The sequence below is a fragment of the Lucilia cuprina genome, chromosome 5, assembly GCF_022045245.1.
Source record: "Lucilia cuprina isolate Lc7/37 chromosome 5, ASM2204524v1, whole genome shotgun sequence".
NCBI classification, from domain to species: Eukaryota; Metazoa; Arthropoda; class Insecta; order Diptera; family Calliphoridae; genus Lucilia; species Lucilia cuprina.
This window is the reverse complement of record NC_060953.1, coordinates 61,339,753-61,357,473: the sequence shown is the minus strand read 5'-3', so window position 1 is coordinate 61,357,473 and position 17,721 is coordinate 61,339,753. Positions and strand designations below refer to the sequence as shown.

Here is a 17,721-nt window from a genome sequence, read left to right as displayed (position 1 = left end):
TCTATAGTCTAGTCTATAGTCTAGTCTATAGTCTAGTCTATAGTCTAGTCTATAGTCTAGTCTATAGTCTAGTCTATAGTCTAGTCTATAGTCTATTCTATAGTGTAGCTTATAGTCTTGCCTATAGTCTAGTCTATAGTCTGTTGAATAGTCTAATCTATAGTTTAGTCTTTAATCTAGTCAATAGCCTCGTCTATAGTCTAGTCGAAAGTCTAGTCTATAATCTAGTCGATAGTCTAGTTTATAGTCTAGGCTATAGTCTAGCCTATTGTTTAATCTATAGACTAGCTTATAGTCTAGTCTAGTAAGTCTATTAGTTAGCACATTTTTCATTTGAATTACCACTTCTTTACAAAAGCCCTTTTTGGACATTTAATAACTCACAAGGTTCTTTTGGAGTTCTTTTGCAAGCCAAAATTTAAAAAAATATATTCTTTTAAAATTATTACCTATAGACTTATATAATATTGTATCGTTGTATCGTTCGTTGCTATTGTTTTTCACAAACGCCAACAACTTTTTATGTAAATATAAAACATTTTTTCTTTATATAAGTGTAAAAAGCAAAAAACTATATATCTTAAAATGACATAATGAAAATATACATACGATATTGTAGACTTACATTTAACTGACATACCAACATACCAATATATGTATGTAAATAAGTATTTATGATATTTTACAATTTAAATTGTTCACAAACTATTTTCTCAACGCGTTTTAAATTTATGCCACACTTTTGGTTAAAAAAAACATACGAACGGAATGAACACGAGAAAAACATCATGCAATTTGCATTGTTATGCTGAAGTAACGTTAAGAATTATGCGAGAGTTTATTTATAATTAGTTAAAATTTAAAGCTTAATTTTAAGATTTAATTAAATAATAAAATAATTTCATAGTCCTGCTGCAAGGCAATCTGTTTTTTTAGATATTTCTAAAGAATACAAATTATTTCATGATTGCAATTATTTAATAGAGAAGGAAAATACTGACTCATAGTTTAGTGTTTTTTATTGTTCTTGGGAAAAATAACTAGCTTTAAACAACTGACGTTATGTTGACAATCTTTGGCTGAGTGGTTTGAAAATTTTGATATGATTCTTTGTAAGAAACGATTCTTTTTCTACACAATTAAAGCATTTAAAATTAACCCACGCATGAATTTTAATACAAACACACCTACCCAAGGACCTACACGAAATAAAATTTGTTACACACTTACAAAAAAGGTAAAAATAATGTAAATGTGCTGTGTTTGTATTATGGGGCGAAAACTGTAAAAAATGTGAGTTTTCCTACTCGTCTGTTAGTTTTTTCTGCTGGTTTTTGCATTTATCGTTTCCATTTACTTACAAAACCAAAACTAAAAAATGTAAAAAAAGACCTTGCCAAACTCAACACTTGACTTTGTAACCATGAACAAAACATATACAAAATACATAAAAAATAATACATATTTAAATTGGGCGAATACAATACACATCATCATACCACTTTTCCTTGTAAAAAATTTTCTATGTTATTTTTCTTGGTATCTTCCTACATTTTTATTGTTTTTGATTTTCTTTTCATGATTTTTCTTTTTTTGTTTTATATTCATGCATAATTATAGGTTTTGGACTATACCCAGTATTATATGGATTTACAATTGGCAAATACTTTGGGAGAACCAAACTGGTTGCCTGAATACAATTTAACACATTACTATGCTTTAAGTGATATATCAGCGATTTCGTTGCACAATTTTGTGGATCGTTTTACTAGCAACGATGGATCCTGGTTTGCCAAGTAAGTATATTTTTATCTATTTGGGTTTTTATTAAGTTCTTTTTTTCCCCTTTTCATTCTTTATTATACTTGTCTACAATAAAATTTTTCGTTAAAATTTGTTTCCTTTTTGATGCAAGGTATATACATATATTTTTTCATTTTTATTTCCTATCCACGATATTTTTGTTGAAATTAATTTTTGTTTTATAAAGTTTCAGTTTGGCAGCCGTTGCCAAATGTTTGTTTATGCTAATTTCTTTGAAATCGAATTTTAAATAGCTGTTACTTTGTGTTCGAGTTTATATCTATGTGGGATTTATGTTAGTGTATATGTATGCTGCTGTGTGTGCATTTACTATTATAGCGGCTTGTTTATATACAGTTGAGAAACTGCCTGACTGTTTGGCTGACTGACTTGTATATATATTTCTATGTTGATAGAGTATTTTTAATTAAATTTAAATAAAATGATAACATTTACCTTAAAAATTGTTAAAAAAAAAGTTGTTTTAAATTTTAAGGAAACTTTAGTTACAAAGTGAAACAAATTTTTATTCTCAATTAATTAGGGCTTCTGAAGTGATGTCATAATAAAATTTATTTTAAGATATAATATTATTCTGAAAATGCCTTTTAAATCGACTAATAGTCAGTTCGTTTTGACCGATCACATAGAGTAATTCATTACATGATCAATTAGAATAGCTTGAGCAATTACCAATTTCAATGTTTCTTATGTTACAATCACTTGTAATGTATAATTGCAATTGAATTTTTTCAATTACATTTACTAGACATTGAAAAATTACACCGTCCGACACTCAAAATTAGACATGAAACGGATGATATACGTCTGAAACTATAAAAGGACTTCAAAGTTTAAAGAAATACATTTAAAAAAAAATATTTTGAAATAGTTCTACTGATGGAAAAATGCAAAATTTGATAGATTTATAAGGATATCAATTTTAAAAGATATTTTTGAAAGATTTTCATCCTAACAGTCTAAAATAAAAATAATACAAAGTATTTCGCAACACTTCTTGTTGACTTGACATTAAATTTGACATTGTTTGATTATTAAAAGTTTTTTTTTTTTAATTTCACATAATTAAAATTATATGTAATTATAATTGACAATATTTCAATTACAACTACAAGAAATATAGCTTTAATTACAATTACTTCAAATGTTCCTCAAAATTAAATCACTGTGCTCCAAAAATATTGTATACCCAAATTAAATATATTCGGAAATAATTTGAGTCATAAAAAATACAATATAAAATGATTTCTCAATGATACCAGATTCATCATGTTCAAAATGACATTCAGTTGCTTATGCGAAAAGGTTCAAATGCATATTTTTATATAAATTATCTCCTGGTGTCCTTTTGCTAATTACTACAAAAACCACAGGTTATGTAACTTTCTCTATAATCCTAGTATAACCAGATATGTTGAGACTTCTTGCAGGTACATTTCCATCTTTACCAATCGAATATACCATTAACTTCTGTCTACAAACTTGGATTCTTATTTTTAGTATATTAGAACTTTTCACAACCCCTGGAATAGGAAAAGAGTTGAATACTGCAAGTTTTGTTTAAATAGCCTTAGCCTTACTAATGCCAAGTCCATGTCACCATAGCATGCATGCGAATTAGCAAAGATTGACATAGAGTATGACTACCTTTTGAGCAAAAAGATAAAAAGTAGAGTTTTAGGTACTTTTGAAATTATATTCTTAATTTCATGGGAAATAAAGCAGTAATGTTATAAATCTAGTGTTAACTATTTATTAACTTGTTTTCCATCACTGCTCAATGACATAATTAAATCTACATTATTCAGAAAATACTTAAGTTTAAATTTTATAACAAACATAAGCCTCATCGACCTTAAGAAATAATGACATTGACGCGAGAGTTGTTTCCCAACTCAGTCCTTAAGCACATCACGGCCTTCAGTGTATTATTATATCTAAAGTTTTATTTTTACTCAATAAAATTACATATGCTAATAATAATTAGCACTTTAAAAAATGACAACACTTACTGTGTAATTAAGTTAATGGTACGTTTTTAACATATACTATCTATTTCGCTGACCGTGCAGTTTTCTTTACACCTTTACGTGTCTTTAATTATTTGTCTAAAGACCAAAATAATATGTGTACGATTATTTTACTATCAACATCATGTTAAATTATTTAACTAAATGGTAGATGTATGTTGATGATAATAAAACAATTGTTGCTTTTAGTCGGCTATTAATTGACATACACACATACTGTTATTAATATTTAATTGAATGTCGTATGCATGTACATATGTATTTGTGTGTGTGAGAGGAAATAAAGAATATGTCACAAACAGTTAGCCGTTAATGGTGAAAAAATTATTTATATAGGTATAAGCGAATATTTAAATCAACCCTGCAGCTTAAACAGTTTGTATCAAACTTCTGGATCTTAGTAGAAATTCCAAAGACCCTTTTACAAACTATAATAAAACCTTGGCTGAAATTGAGTTTAAAAATCAAAAGTTTTCAATGGCATTTTCCATTTATTGCTAGATTATATTTATATATGTAGATAAGTATTCAATTTAAGAATATACTATGGGAAAAGGATCCTTTAAAAACTGTTGAGTAGTGTGCGTTTATGTATATATGTATATATGACTAACATTTAAAAAGACCAGCCTGACATTTTAATACACCTTGATAAACCACTCATGTATTTCCGTGGTTTTTGTTTTTATTTTTGTGTTCAGTTTTTTTTTTTGTAGTTCATTATTTTAATTTACCACTACAAGGTGCAAAGTTCATCTACGTGTCACTTGTTGATTTAAATGGTATAATATAATAGATACGAATACAATTTACACATATGTATAGTGTAATATACGTGTAAATTTTTTGATGTTGTCCATGTAATTTATCAAGGGTCAGAATATTTAATGAAATTAACAATAATTAAACTTAATTTTTTTAAACTTGTTGAACATAACACTATACATAATGCAGAGTAATTTTTAGATGTTTGTCATATTGGTGAAAGTTTTAAATGATTTTTGTCACTATATGTGACAGGTTTGACAAAGTTGGTATTTTTATGGTACAATTCTATCATTTAAAGTACAATAATGGTACAGCAATGCTATATTTGGTATAAAGTCCAATTTTAAAAAAAAAGGTATTTTACTAGAAGGCTATGGACTATATATATAGTCTATAGAATATTTAGCCCCAAGACAATTATAAAGAACAAAAAACGAACCATTTCTAATAGAATTACATTTATTACAAATTCAAAAGTTGTACTGAACGATTTTTAAGATTCTGTAGAATGACTTTTAAAAAAGTGGAATTTTTATTAGTTTAAATAATAATAATAATAATAATATAAAAATTATTTCCTGAGAATGGCTTCAAAAGTTGTTAAACTAACATCACTTCTGCAGGCCTTTCTTAGTATTTTCATGGTGAAAATTCAAATTTTTTATACTAATCTATTGACTATAGACTGATCTATAGTCCAGTTTATATAATAGAATATTTTCTACAATAAAAACTCGATATTTCACTAGTCTTTCTTTCAGTCTATAGACTAGTCTTTTCTCTAATCTATAGACTAGTCTTTTCTTTAGTCTATAGACTAGTCTTTACCTGATATGGGCCTATTTCGAAAAAAACAGAAGTCTTTTAAACGATTTTGCTAAAAAGGACTAACGGAGCAAATTTCGTTGCTAAACATTGGTTTCAAAAGATCGGTGGATCACTTAGTATGAAAACTCCCATATGTAAGTATACATACTAAATATACGTCGAAAATACATGCAATATTAAAAACGGTAATAATTGTTTTGTCATGTAGTTATGATGGTGTATTTCTGTAAATAAAATTATATTAAATTTTTCATTTTGGTTGGCTAAGTGTCAAGTATTTTTGTGTACATTGAACACAATTTGGTGGCACGTTTTTCTCCATGTTATTCATAATTAACTGTTTAATCATTATTTAAAATAAACAAAAGTTGATAAACTATATTTATGTAAAACTAAAGTCTCTTTTCGATCAGAACAGCAAGGCTTTTTTATAAAAAATTGTATCAAAAATTAAATTATTTAAAAAAAAACGTTTAATAAATGGTTATGATTTTATTTAAATATAGACAGCTAAATATGATATTGTTATAGAAATTTGTATAAAAGTTTATTTAAAATAGGGCCTTTGTCATAATAGTTTATCAAAGGTTTATAAGACAATTTTTCATACAAAATTTGTTCTATAAACCTTTGTTAAATTGTTATGAATAAGGCAGATAATGTTATTTATTTAAATTTAGAATTTTACTTTTTCATCCAATTGTTTAGAGACAATATGACTGTAATTCCTTAACTGTACAACCTTTGGTTCTGCAACATTCGTCATATATGCCCACTGTATTATAACGGCGACGTCTTGTTTTTGTTAACTTGTGCATATCCTTACAATCGTGGTCACTCATAAGGATGTCATTAAGATGTTTAACAGAAACGAGTTTAGAATCTTAAAAAGAAACGTAATTTTAAAAATATGTTTTAAAAAAATTTTCATAATTGAAAATTTAACACCAAATAAAAGTTATTTGTTATTTAGATGGAATTTACATTTAAGCAGGTATATTGTTTAAAAAATCATAAGAGTATTACCTAATTTTTTCACCGGTAAACCATTTAATTTGCCTTCACATACAATTGACAAAACTTCGTTTAAAGCTTGGCCACATAAACGTAATACAGTATCTCCATTTGTTATTGAAAATACTGCACCAAATACCAAAAAGATCCAAATAATTTTCATTTTTTCCCGTAAAATTCGTATTTAAAGTTGTAATTTATTTTGTAAACTGCAAACAGCTGTTAGAATGCAATTGTTTTTATAGAGAATGCAATTGAAGAGGGATAGTACTCTTAACTATAATTGTTAAAAATGCAGAAATTTGTTTTATATTTGTTTTTAAATATCCCTTAGAAAATATTTGCTTTTTGGTTAACTTCTCCTTAAACAGCTGTCTGCTAAACAATTTTTGGCATAAATGTCAATGAAATTATTAACAGTGTTATTTCGGTTAACGCTTCCCACTTTAAATAATGAAAAAATAACATAGTAAAATTTTTTGTTTTTATGATACAAAACTTTTCTCATTTAACAAATTTTGCGAAAATTTAAAAATCTTCCACTTTTATTAACACGACAACACTTGACGGGTTAATATTCAGTGAACTTTTGAATATGATGTGTGTGACAAGTTTGCATGGTTTCATTTTTTTGTCGATATACTAACTGAAAATAAAAGTTAAATTAGTTTGAAAAGAGAAGGAATACGTTGTATACTCACCCCATATGTTAAGAAAAGCATACCCAACAAAAACTTAGTAATAACAATTTACTTTTTCGTTCAGATACTATTAGAGTTCCTTTTAAGTATTCTCGTAATGAGTTATACAAATATATGTATATATAATAGGAGAAATAAATACTTTTTTAGGTCTTTTAAAATATTATAGTATATATCCTTACTTAAATGTTTTCTCTTTAAAACATTTACATTTATTTCCATTTTTTAAAAATACTTGATTTTTATTAATTGCGTGTTTTTGGATCAAGATTTGTTTATGCGTAATCTTAAACACAGCAAAAATCGGTAATGGATTGCACTTTCATTACCACATACATTTCAATTAGTACTCTTTACTGTCTGCATTACTTTGAATTATATTTGGAATACTTTAGCCTTTTGCTCCTGCAGATACCAAGCTGGCATTTTTAAATTTTTGATTACATTCGAGTCATTTATGACTCTTTTGCACGATTAAAATGATCATATATGCGCTCATTTTCTGATCATAAATTATACATTCGTTGGGAGAAAATGGTATTCTACCCGCGACTGTTCTAAATGAGTCATTTATGAGCCCCACTTCTGATCAATTAGACTAATTTTTTAATCTTTTCTGAGTCATTAATGAGCCAAATAACTGGTCGTTTTTGAGTTATTTCCGAATTATATTATAGTAATTTTTGGGTCTTTTCCGAGTAATTTTTATGTTTGTTACAGACAAATACAATACAACAGAAAACAGTTTTTGATCTTCCGACTGCGCGAAATTTAACTACAAACTAAAATTATAAACAATCATATTTTAAACACCTGAATGACCTATTTATGATTGGTATATATTTTGTTATTGTTTTTTCAAATAAATCAGATTTTAAACATTAATTGGAATTATTTACACTTAGTTTAGTGATTAGTCGCCCAACTATCTTGCGTAGAAGATCATTAAACATATAAACTTATTATAAATATATAATTTAAATTTCCTTGGCAGAAAATCGACTTAATAAATATCACACAAATTTAAATACTTATACATTTAATTTTATAAAAGAAGTGAGAATTGTATCAACTCATTTTAGGCCATACAAAATTTTTTGCAAACTCTTCCAAAAGAGTCTTCTCTGAGCCCCATTTGTAATCAACTCATTAATCAGGTTTAGGTCATCAAAAGGAGTCAAAAACGACTCAGTTTACTGATTAATCATCCAACAATGTTCCAAATGCTAACTGGGTAATAATAAATATGTATGAATATTTTTGTGTTCGTGGACCCCTAAATGTAAAGAAATAGTTTTGCAGAAGATGTCAGTTTCCGGAGTATGAGCTTAAAATTGCGGAGCTTTTGTGATCTATTTCGAAAAGATTACAGAAACTTCTGTCAGAATCACATGTCCATCCATCCGTCTGTTAGGCTGGCTGTCCATGTAAACATTGTGCGTATGTTACAGGCCGCAATTTTTAAGATATTTTAATGAAATTTGAACCGAAGATTTTTTTAAGTAAAGCCTATTGAAATGGTTGAAATCGATGCATTATTTCACACAGTCCTCATAAAACCGCTCCTCTCGATTTGGATTTTTTTTGTCAAATTACGTCAAAATATTTCTGTAATGATCGCTTCTTATTTGACCCTATATCCTATACAAAACATCCTTAATAAAATGTCAAACGTTAAAAATTTACTTATAAGCATTACTATCACAAAACTTTACATAATTACCAGTCATTTAAAGAAATATCCTTTCTCAACTTTAATCATCAATAATTTTTTTTTAATATTTTGGTGTTAAGCTAAAATTTAACATAAGTTTTTCCTTATAAAAAATAAACAATTTTTAAATTATACTCATGTTTTAGTATATCGTATGGTCGGCAATTCAAGACTATACTTTTCTATTTGTTTTAAGCTATTCTACTGAGATAACAATTTCAAATCGCCTTCTCAAAAAAAAAAAAAAAAAAAATATTAATTTCGTTCTAAAAAATGTTCAATGCAAATGAAGGTGACGCCGTTGTATGGAGTAAAAATAAGGTTCTGTAACGAAGGCATTCTTAAGCGGAATTTTTACGACCTATTTTCTTCATTTTCTCTAAAATATTTTCCTGGTGTCAATATTTATTGATCTTTATATAAGATAAAATTTTTTTTATATAATGTAAAAGTTCTTTAAGAAACACTTCCCAATAATTGAGGAATTTTTGTGACCCATTACAAAAAGATTAAAGAAATTTAGTAAATTTAAATTTTAATATGGTAATTACACAAAAATCAAGATTTTCAATTACTAGTAGAGAATTGCAACCCGTTAAAAAAATATCTGATTAAGTAATGAAAAGTGTTTTACAAAATGAGTAAACCATTTAATTAAACTTCATAAATAGTGATTAATTTTAAATATTTTTATTTTGTTTTACTTTACATCTAACACAAAATTAAAATCCATTCTTTCGGCAGCATACTTACAGGAAAAGCAATTATAAGATTTAATTATAAATTTTCTTTTTGCTCAAAATATTTTCATAAAATTCAGATTTTCATTTTTTTATTAATCAACATATACAATTTTTAACATAAATTAATATTCGTTGGTCATTGTCGCAGTAGAATTCGTAGTAAAATTTTTTTTCGAAAATAATCTATTTACAATAAGAAGTTAATTCGGCAAAGTTGCAACCTTTAACACAGCATTCATCATAAATGCCCAAAAGATTGCGACGTCTACGAGTTTTAGCAAAGGTATTAACATGATCACCCATTAATAAATCATCTAAAAATGAGCCTTTTGTATGCATAGGTGTTTCGTCCTCAATGTCATTGTAGATATCCAAAACATCCAAGTCGTTGTGTAAGGGTACTGAATACAACAAAATTATTATATTTGAAACAGTTTGTTAAAAGAGTGTGTTTGATTATATTACCTGATTTTTTGGTTAGCATTTGATTGTAACCATTAAGGCAAACTGATTCTAGAACCTGCACTAATACAGGGCCACACATGCGCTTAGTACCAGCATGAACTTCATAAAGAGCAGCAATTAAAACAAACAAACACAACAATTTCATTTTGTTAAAAAAATTGTTATAAATTACTTTTAACAAATTATTTTTAATAAAGAATTAGTTTTTTTTTTTGTAGGCAATAGATGGCTTAAAAGCTTAACGATGACTGTGCTTTTCACCTTAATATTCACAAGTATTTATAGTCAACGGTAAAAAGGACTTTTGTTATTGCAGTCTTCTTACACTAAAGGATAACGAAAAAAGCTGTCATTTCAAATTAATACAAATCATGTGCATTTATAAGATACACATGTGCTTATTAATATTCATAGAGATAAATATTTATGACATTGATTTATCGTTAGGTTGTAGTTGTAAGAGAATAGATAAATAAACATGTTAATATGCCTAAATCTTAAGATGACAAATATGTCTATTGTTTCAAAGATGTTCTATAATGTATATTATATAATTATAACTGCAAAATCATCAAATTAGGTGGTGGCAGTCTTTACTTATATACGTATGTTTGCGTACAACGTCACTGAACCACAAGTATTTAAAAAATCATCTTCACAGACACATAATTATGCAAATTATCTTAAGGATACACTTACATGTATAAACATTGACACATTGTTTTAGTAATTTATGTAAATTAATGTAAGGAACAAACATGTTGATATACATACATATATAGTATATGTATACATATGTATGTACACCTTAATGTCTTATTAACTAGGCCAACAGGATTTACACATTGTTTACAAAATATTTATTGAAAGAGTTACTTTTTGAAAGTAATTTAAGATAGAGAAGGTTTAAGTAAATATGTCTAAAGTAAAATTTTATTTTAAATAGATTAGTTTAGTTTTTGAATTTAGAGTAGCGACATGTGAAGAAAAGAACAAGTATTTTGAAGCCATATTTGGCAGATATATAAATGTGTATTTAAAGGTCAGAAAAGGCTAAATGTTTTTACAAATAAGGCTTTATTAAAACAATTGAAAAATAATAGTCAAAATGCATAGAATGGCATTAGATTCAAAAGGACAAAGTCTTGCAGCATTTAACAGAATTCTTCGATGTTTTTATAAACAAATTTAGAGGGCAGTGTTTGATAAAATTTGTGTCGATTTTTAATACCAAACCAACTACATCAGTTTAGAAAAATTGAGTAGTACAGATATAACAGTCGTGTATTCATTGCTAGAGTGTATTAAAATCTTATAAGGACCCTGAATATATACACATTTTCAGGTATACGACATCAATTAGGTAGGATTCTTCAGCATAATGAATGATTTTAAAATTTTATCACTGATTTTAGAATAAAATACTCCGACATAATTCGCCGTGTAACTGCCTTTGGAACTCCCATCATCTTATAGTAAGTGTTAATAACAGTTTGATATTTGGAGTTTTTTATTATTATTCAACTGCGTTCTGGAGCTGTCATACTATTTTGTTTAGTTTTAATCAAAGTCATGCACTTTTTTGTGTCTTCTACGATTTGGGAATTTTACAAAAAAGTAATCTATTTCTCAGGTAATTTTCTTTAAATCTCTTCGAAACATATAAAATAAAAAAATAACTTCATCTTCACGATCAAAAACCTGAAGAAAACAGTAAAAACATTTACGTATTAAATATATTTCAAGTGTTAAACTAGACGTATACTTTATAATTGTGAATCAATAAATTATCAACACGTATACGTACATGTATTGTTAATAAAAGCAATGTAAATCTTTTCACAATAAAGCTGGAGTTCTTTTGATTTAATATATTCTATCTAGCAGAAAATATTCGATTTATCTATATTATAATTTAAATTTAACCTAAAAAAAAGTATTCTGGGAATTTCATATTGCATTTAATTGATTGTTGAATATAAGTTTACCTCATATTATATTTATACTTCAAACCTATCCTTTATATACATTTATTTATTCCTTTTGAATATCAAAAATAACTGCATGCTGCTTTTGTAGCATACTCCCAATATATTCATTGAATTTTTCTTTCATTTGCTTTACTCTTTCTTCAGATATTATCGGGCCAATACTGTGCGCCATCAGAACGAAAATTGTGAAGGAGTTTGCATGTTGAATCATTATTGTGCAATAACAAGAGTGGATTATAAAGAATTTCGACAATGTCTTGAGAAAGAACAAAGTGCATTACGATCCGGTGGCAACAAGAGCCATACTGTAAATGGAAAAATTCTTATAATATTGTCAATGATGCTAACAATTACCATGACCTATATAAATAGTATATGCGATTTTTTGTGCATTTTCCAAAGGCTGATAACTAGATGTCAACAATTAAATGTAATTAAAAAATTCCAATTATATGTACGTTTCAGGGAAATGCGAATAAAAATAATGGGCAATTTTGTGGCGTCCAACAATAACAATGGAGCAAACTATAAGAAAGAAACAAAAGGCTTTGATCAAGTTCTGCTCTATAATGTAGAGTCTATTGAGAGCAAAAGGTATCAGGCATTAAGGCAACAAAACCATAATTGTCACCATTGTTTGCAACAGAAACCCATGAGTATTACTGTGAATTCTGCAAATATGACTGAAATAAAAATCAAAGACGTTGCTACGCAGCTTATTGTGGTGCAACCGGATCAAAGAGAATGCCAGCAAATAGTTTTAAGTCATACAAAGAAATTGTACACCGTTAAGCGTAATACACACAAGAACAATTTACGCTTGGAATATTTAAAATTAATTAGTTTATTAATACTTTATAGCAGACAGATAGTAACATTAAGCGTATATATCTTAAGGGTAGCACTAAATTCAATAGCATTAAGGAGATATTTTCAAAAAAATTATTCGCATTTAACCTTTGAGAGCTGTAGTAAACTGGTGATGAGTACAAGGTTTTGTCCTCGTATATCAGTTGTAACAAATAATATGCTTATCTAATCATCAATTTGAGATAATAAGCTTTATTCTAAAAGGTCATGCTGTGAGAATATTTGTATGTCGCTTCCGGCTTTAATTATGTATAATTTATTTGCTAATTAGTATAATAACAAAAATAAAAGAAAAAAACAAAAAAACAAACTTATATTGATTTGCTGTTATATTGTATACTAATCGTAGTGGTTAAATATTAAGTTAAATTTATGAATTTATTAATTTAATTAAGTAATTGAACTATTTAAAGTGTTTTATAAAGAGATGATTTAATTATAATAAAAACATTATGGCATTAAGTTTAAGTTTAATAAAATATATATTTTTTTAATTTTCCTCTCGTAACAACTTATAATTAATGAGTAAATAAATAAATTTTATATATAATAAATTCTATAAATTAGACCAAAAAAAAAAAAAACATGTTAACCCATAGACTCGGGAACCGACTAGGCTACAGACTATTCGATAAGTTAGACAACAGGCAAAAAAATAAACTATTTAATAGAAAATGGACTAGTCGATGGTCTTTAAATTAATTCGTTAATTTTATTGAAACAGTAGCATAAAACAGATAAGTCAGTCAAGTTTTCATCCTTTTCATGTGTATACGTATGATTAATATCGAATTCAATGATCACAATCATACGCCCCAAAAGTTGCATTGATATCCCAAGAAAAACAACTAGGAAATTAGAGTCGGTCGTTGACGATCATATAGTACCCTACAACAATTCATAGAATAAAAAAAAATGTAGATCGATCCTTCGAAAAGGGGTTTTAAGAGCTAGGATCATCAAGGCAAGTATATAGGAGAAATAATGGACTGATTTTAACCTGAATTTTATCGCGACATTATTCTAAGCAAATTGATTTAAGATACGATCACAGGTGAAAAAAGGGCCGTTCTTAAACATTTTCAACAGGTTTCGTATCTGTTACAATTATCATTCTAATTGCGACCTAGAGTTTTATTACAAGGTTTACATTGATGATTTTTAGTTTCTTGTTATTGTGAGTAAATTCCTTATCAAGCTCGATTTTAAGTACTACCTTAAAAATTCAATTATTATCTGTATGAAACAAATTAAATAGTTCTTTGTATAAATACAAAAAAAAACTTGTTAATAATTTGTTATTGTTTTTACTTAAATCTTATACCAAAAACCTTTATTTGTAGTTATAATAACTAAAACAAAAATAAAAGACACCACATGAATACAACCAATTAGTGTAATAAATATAATTTAATATATAATTCTAAAACAAAAACTTCTTAAATACGAGATAAGGCTGATATATAATGTCAAATGTTTTAAATAAATAATTCCATGTTTTGAACACCGAACTTAAAAAAAAACAAAATTTAAAGGTTAAAACCCCCAGAAAAATAATAAACAACTCGTATTAATAAACCTAAAATTACATAGATAATTCTTGTAAACTAAATACTAAACAATTACCAACAGCAAAACGAAGAAGAACAAATAATTATTTTAAAATTTATACATGTAAACAACAAAAAAAAACTTATTACAAAAAAAGAGTAGATTTATAACTAACTATAAATTAAATTCATTTAATACAAAAAAAAATAAATTTTAATAATAATGAATGATTTGTATAAAAAATAATAGCAAAATATATTGACATCTAAATAAATAAATAATGTCTTCGGACATTTAACATTAATAATGCAATGTAAATATATCTAAAAAAAAAGAAATAAAATGATAAAATTTATTTTATAAATCTATGTAATCTCATGTGTGTAATTGTAAAATATTAAATAAATAATCTAATCTTAGCATTTATTATACAAAATTCATATATAATATAAATGGAAGAAAACTCAAAAACCAAAATAAATGAAAATAATACCAATTTTCATTGGCCTAGGCTTAAATTGATTATATATATATTTAGTATATATCTGTATATGTAAAGTATTAAATAATTAATATAAATATAAAGATAAATTTAAAGAGCAAATAACACACTAATAAATAATGAAATAAAAAGCAAAATCTATTTGTCTCAAATGAAATTATTTGATTTGTTCTTATTTATCATTTGTTTAGTAGACATAATATGTAAAATGTGAGTATGTATTATTGTGGACATTTTGTTTAGTTATTTGATTATTAAATTCAAAATTAAGGTTTATTATTTTAGTAGAGAATTGTATGAAACCTAATTGAAAAGTAAGCTATTATTATCATTTATTAATATCATGTAATGATTTTCATATAAATTTTCTAAGGAGTTTAAATATACTTATAAACGAATGTATGCGATCTCTTATTGCAGAGATGGAAAATAATTGGTCACAAGAAAATTTCGATCTCAGGTAATTTACTCGACTATCAATATGTCCTGCCATAAGGCTTTAACAATCCTTTTATACCATTTACCATCGTAAAAGGTTCTTAATTCCATTTTTAATGTATACACGTTAATTTTGTGATCCTGATAAACAAACATATCCTTAAATACTTTAATTCCTTAGAAATGTTCATTTGTTTACTTATATTTGTATATGTTAAACTAAATGTTCGAAAATTTTTCTATTTAAAATCAGTTCACTAAAAACGAAGAAAATAGTAAAATTTCGTAACATTATATGAACATAAAGGTTTTCCTTTTTAAGAATCTTATGTTTAAAAACCTCCCAACCATTCAAAAGATTTTTTAATGTTTTTTATAGGGGCTAAAATGCCTTAAATTATAAAATTCATGAGTTTCAAACTAGTATAGAACTTGGGTTTACAGTTTTTTCTCAAAATATGAGTATATTAAACATAATCTTGAACTTGAAAGCCCTATTCAATGCTAGATGAAATAATGTACCGATCTTAATCGCTTTCAATAGGTTTAGTTCATTGGATAATAGAAAATCATGTACCAAATAAAGTATCTTCCAAATTGCGACCCGTAGATTGATTATAATGTTAACATGGATGGACGGACATACTCAGAAAAATATATATTTACTTTAAGAACGGTATGGGACAAATATTATTAATTTAATTTATTTCCAAAATAAAGCTAGCCTATTGGCCATAATCGGTTACAAATTTCTACTTAAAATTTTTATATTTAATTGATGTGAAAAGTATGAAAGGTGCCAGTATTTAAGAATTTTATTCCTCATCTTTGCTCCCGGATATACACATTTTTAAATTTAATTCATATAATTTGGCCCAACATGTTAACATGTTTAAATCAAATCAAAAAAGATGGGGGGTATACTGATTTTGTCATTCCATTTGTAACACATATACCTACAAAATTGTATATATTCTGGGTCTTTATTTAATTCTAAGACGATCTAGCCATGTCTGTCCGTCCGTCTGTCTGTTGAAAACACGATAGAGTCCGAATGGAAAATGCTAGAGGGTTGAAATTTTACATATATATTTCCTATAGGTAAAGATTGATTGATATTGAAAATGGGCAATATCGGTCCACGATCAACAGTCATAAATTCGACATAAGTAAGTTTCATACGAGTCAAAATCTATCTAAAAAATTTTATGAGGATTAAAAATTAGATGTTAAAAATATAAGTCTGTAGAACATTAATTAAAAAAAAATCAAGTTTGTGCAAATTAGGAAGGTAAAATATTAAACATCAGCCTAGTGACCAAACTTAATTATGAGCCGACCAATCGACCTATACCTTTATGTAGAAAGTTGAAGCCCTGAACATTTTATTATTTGGTCTCCATCATTTTAATCAAACATAACTTTAAACGAGTTAAGTAAAACGGAAGCGCGCAACTAATGCAAACAACGCATAATTTGAAAACAATATTACTCTGAGAATATTTATTTAAAAATTATTTTATTGTCATTTTTCTATGTGGCATTACATTAAACAGTAAGATTCTCTCGTCGATTTCTATTTATATAATTTTAGAATTTAAATGCAATAAATTCAATTTGCAAAATTACATACAAGCAACTATCAACTTTATAATATTAACCCCATGAGTTTAGTTGTCAATAGTGACATGATTTCTAAAGGCCTAATCGTTAAATCTCTTAAAAAAACTATATAAGTAACATCTAATAAAATTAAAGTCAAGCAAAATATAACAATATAGAAAAAAACTGACAACTGTCACTTTAGTCAAAAACCCTTTAAACACAAATAAACATTGACATAAAACACAACAAACTGATAGAAAGAAAGCAAATCAGACAGACAGACATATATACAGACAGTCAGAGAGAAATAAGAACTAAAAATAATACCAATGGATACATGTTGTATAAATAATCTATATGTAAAAACATACAAACACCCATATGTATAAACTATGATTAAATCTACTAACACATACATAAAAAGTACATTTACATACAGACACTTCAAGCAGTAAGTATTGCATAAAATATTGAATAGACATACAATCCATATAATACAAACAAATGTTTGTATGTTTTTAAATGAACAAAAAAAATCCCTTAATGTACAGAAGGCATTAGAAACGAATACTCATTTGAAATCCATAAGAAACACATTTGTACAAATAAATATAAATGTGTATTTAACTGTGTTGGCAAGCTGTTACACTAATAATATTTGCATTTACATTTTACAT

General features: G+C 26.6%; 3 protein-coding genes across 3 annotated transcripts in view; 1 reads left to right on the top strand and 2 right to left on the bottom strand.

The window, feature by feature from the left end:
* Positions 1 to 14,630, top strand: part of LOC124420278 — a 14,883-nt gene extending 253 nt beyond the window's left edge. The window contains exons 2-3 of the mRNA XM_046952569.1: positions 1,621 to 1,796; positions 12,223 to 14,630. Coding sequence (XP_046808525.1) covers positions 1,621 to 1,796; positions 12,223 to 13,117 — 1,071 coding nt within the window. The 3' untranslated portion in view covers positions 13,118 to 14,630. The remainder of the gene's footprint in view (positions 1 to 1,620; positions 1,797 to 12,222) is intronic.
* On the bottom strand, positions 6,033 to 6,817 carry LOC124420420 (probable insulin-like peptide 2). The gene is made up of 2 exons (XM_046953129.1): positions 6,477 to 6,817; positions 6,033 to 6,333 (listed from the first exon to the last, which is right to left on the bottom strand). The coding sequence occupies exons 1-2, from the start codon at positions 6,625 to 6,627 to the stop codon at positions 6,155 to 6,157; spliced, it is 330 nt and encodes a 109-aa protein (XP_046809085.1). The 5' UTR covers positions 6,628 to 6,817; the 3' UTR covers positions 6,033 to 6,154.
* Positions 9,695 to 10,331, bottom strand: LOC111675091 (probable insulin-like peptide 5). The gene is made up of 2 exons (XM_023435822.2): positions 10,088 to 10,331; positions 9,695 to 10,023 (listed from the first exon to the last, which is right to left on the bottom strand). Exons 1-2 carry the CDS (start codon positions 10,230 to 10,232, stop codon positions 9,806 to 9,808), a joined length of 363 nt encoding a protein of 120 aa, XP_023291590.1. The 5' UTR covers positions 10,233 to 10,331; the 3' UTR covers positions 9,695 to 9,805.
* Positions 14,631 to 17,721: the final 3,091 nt, after the last annotated feature.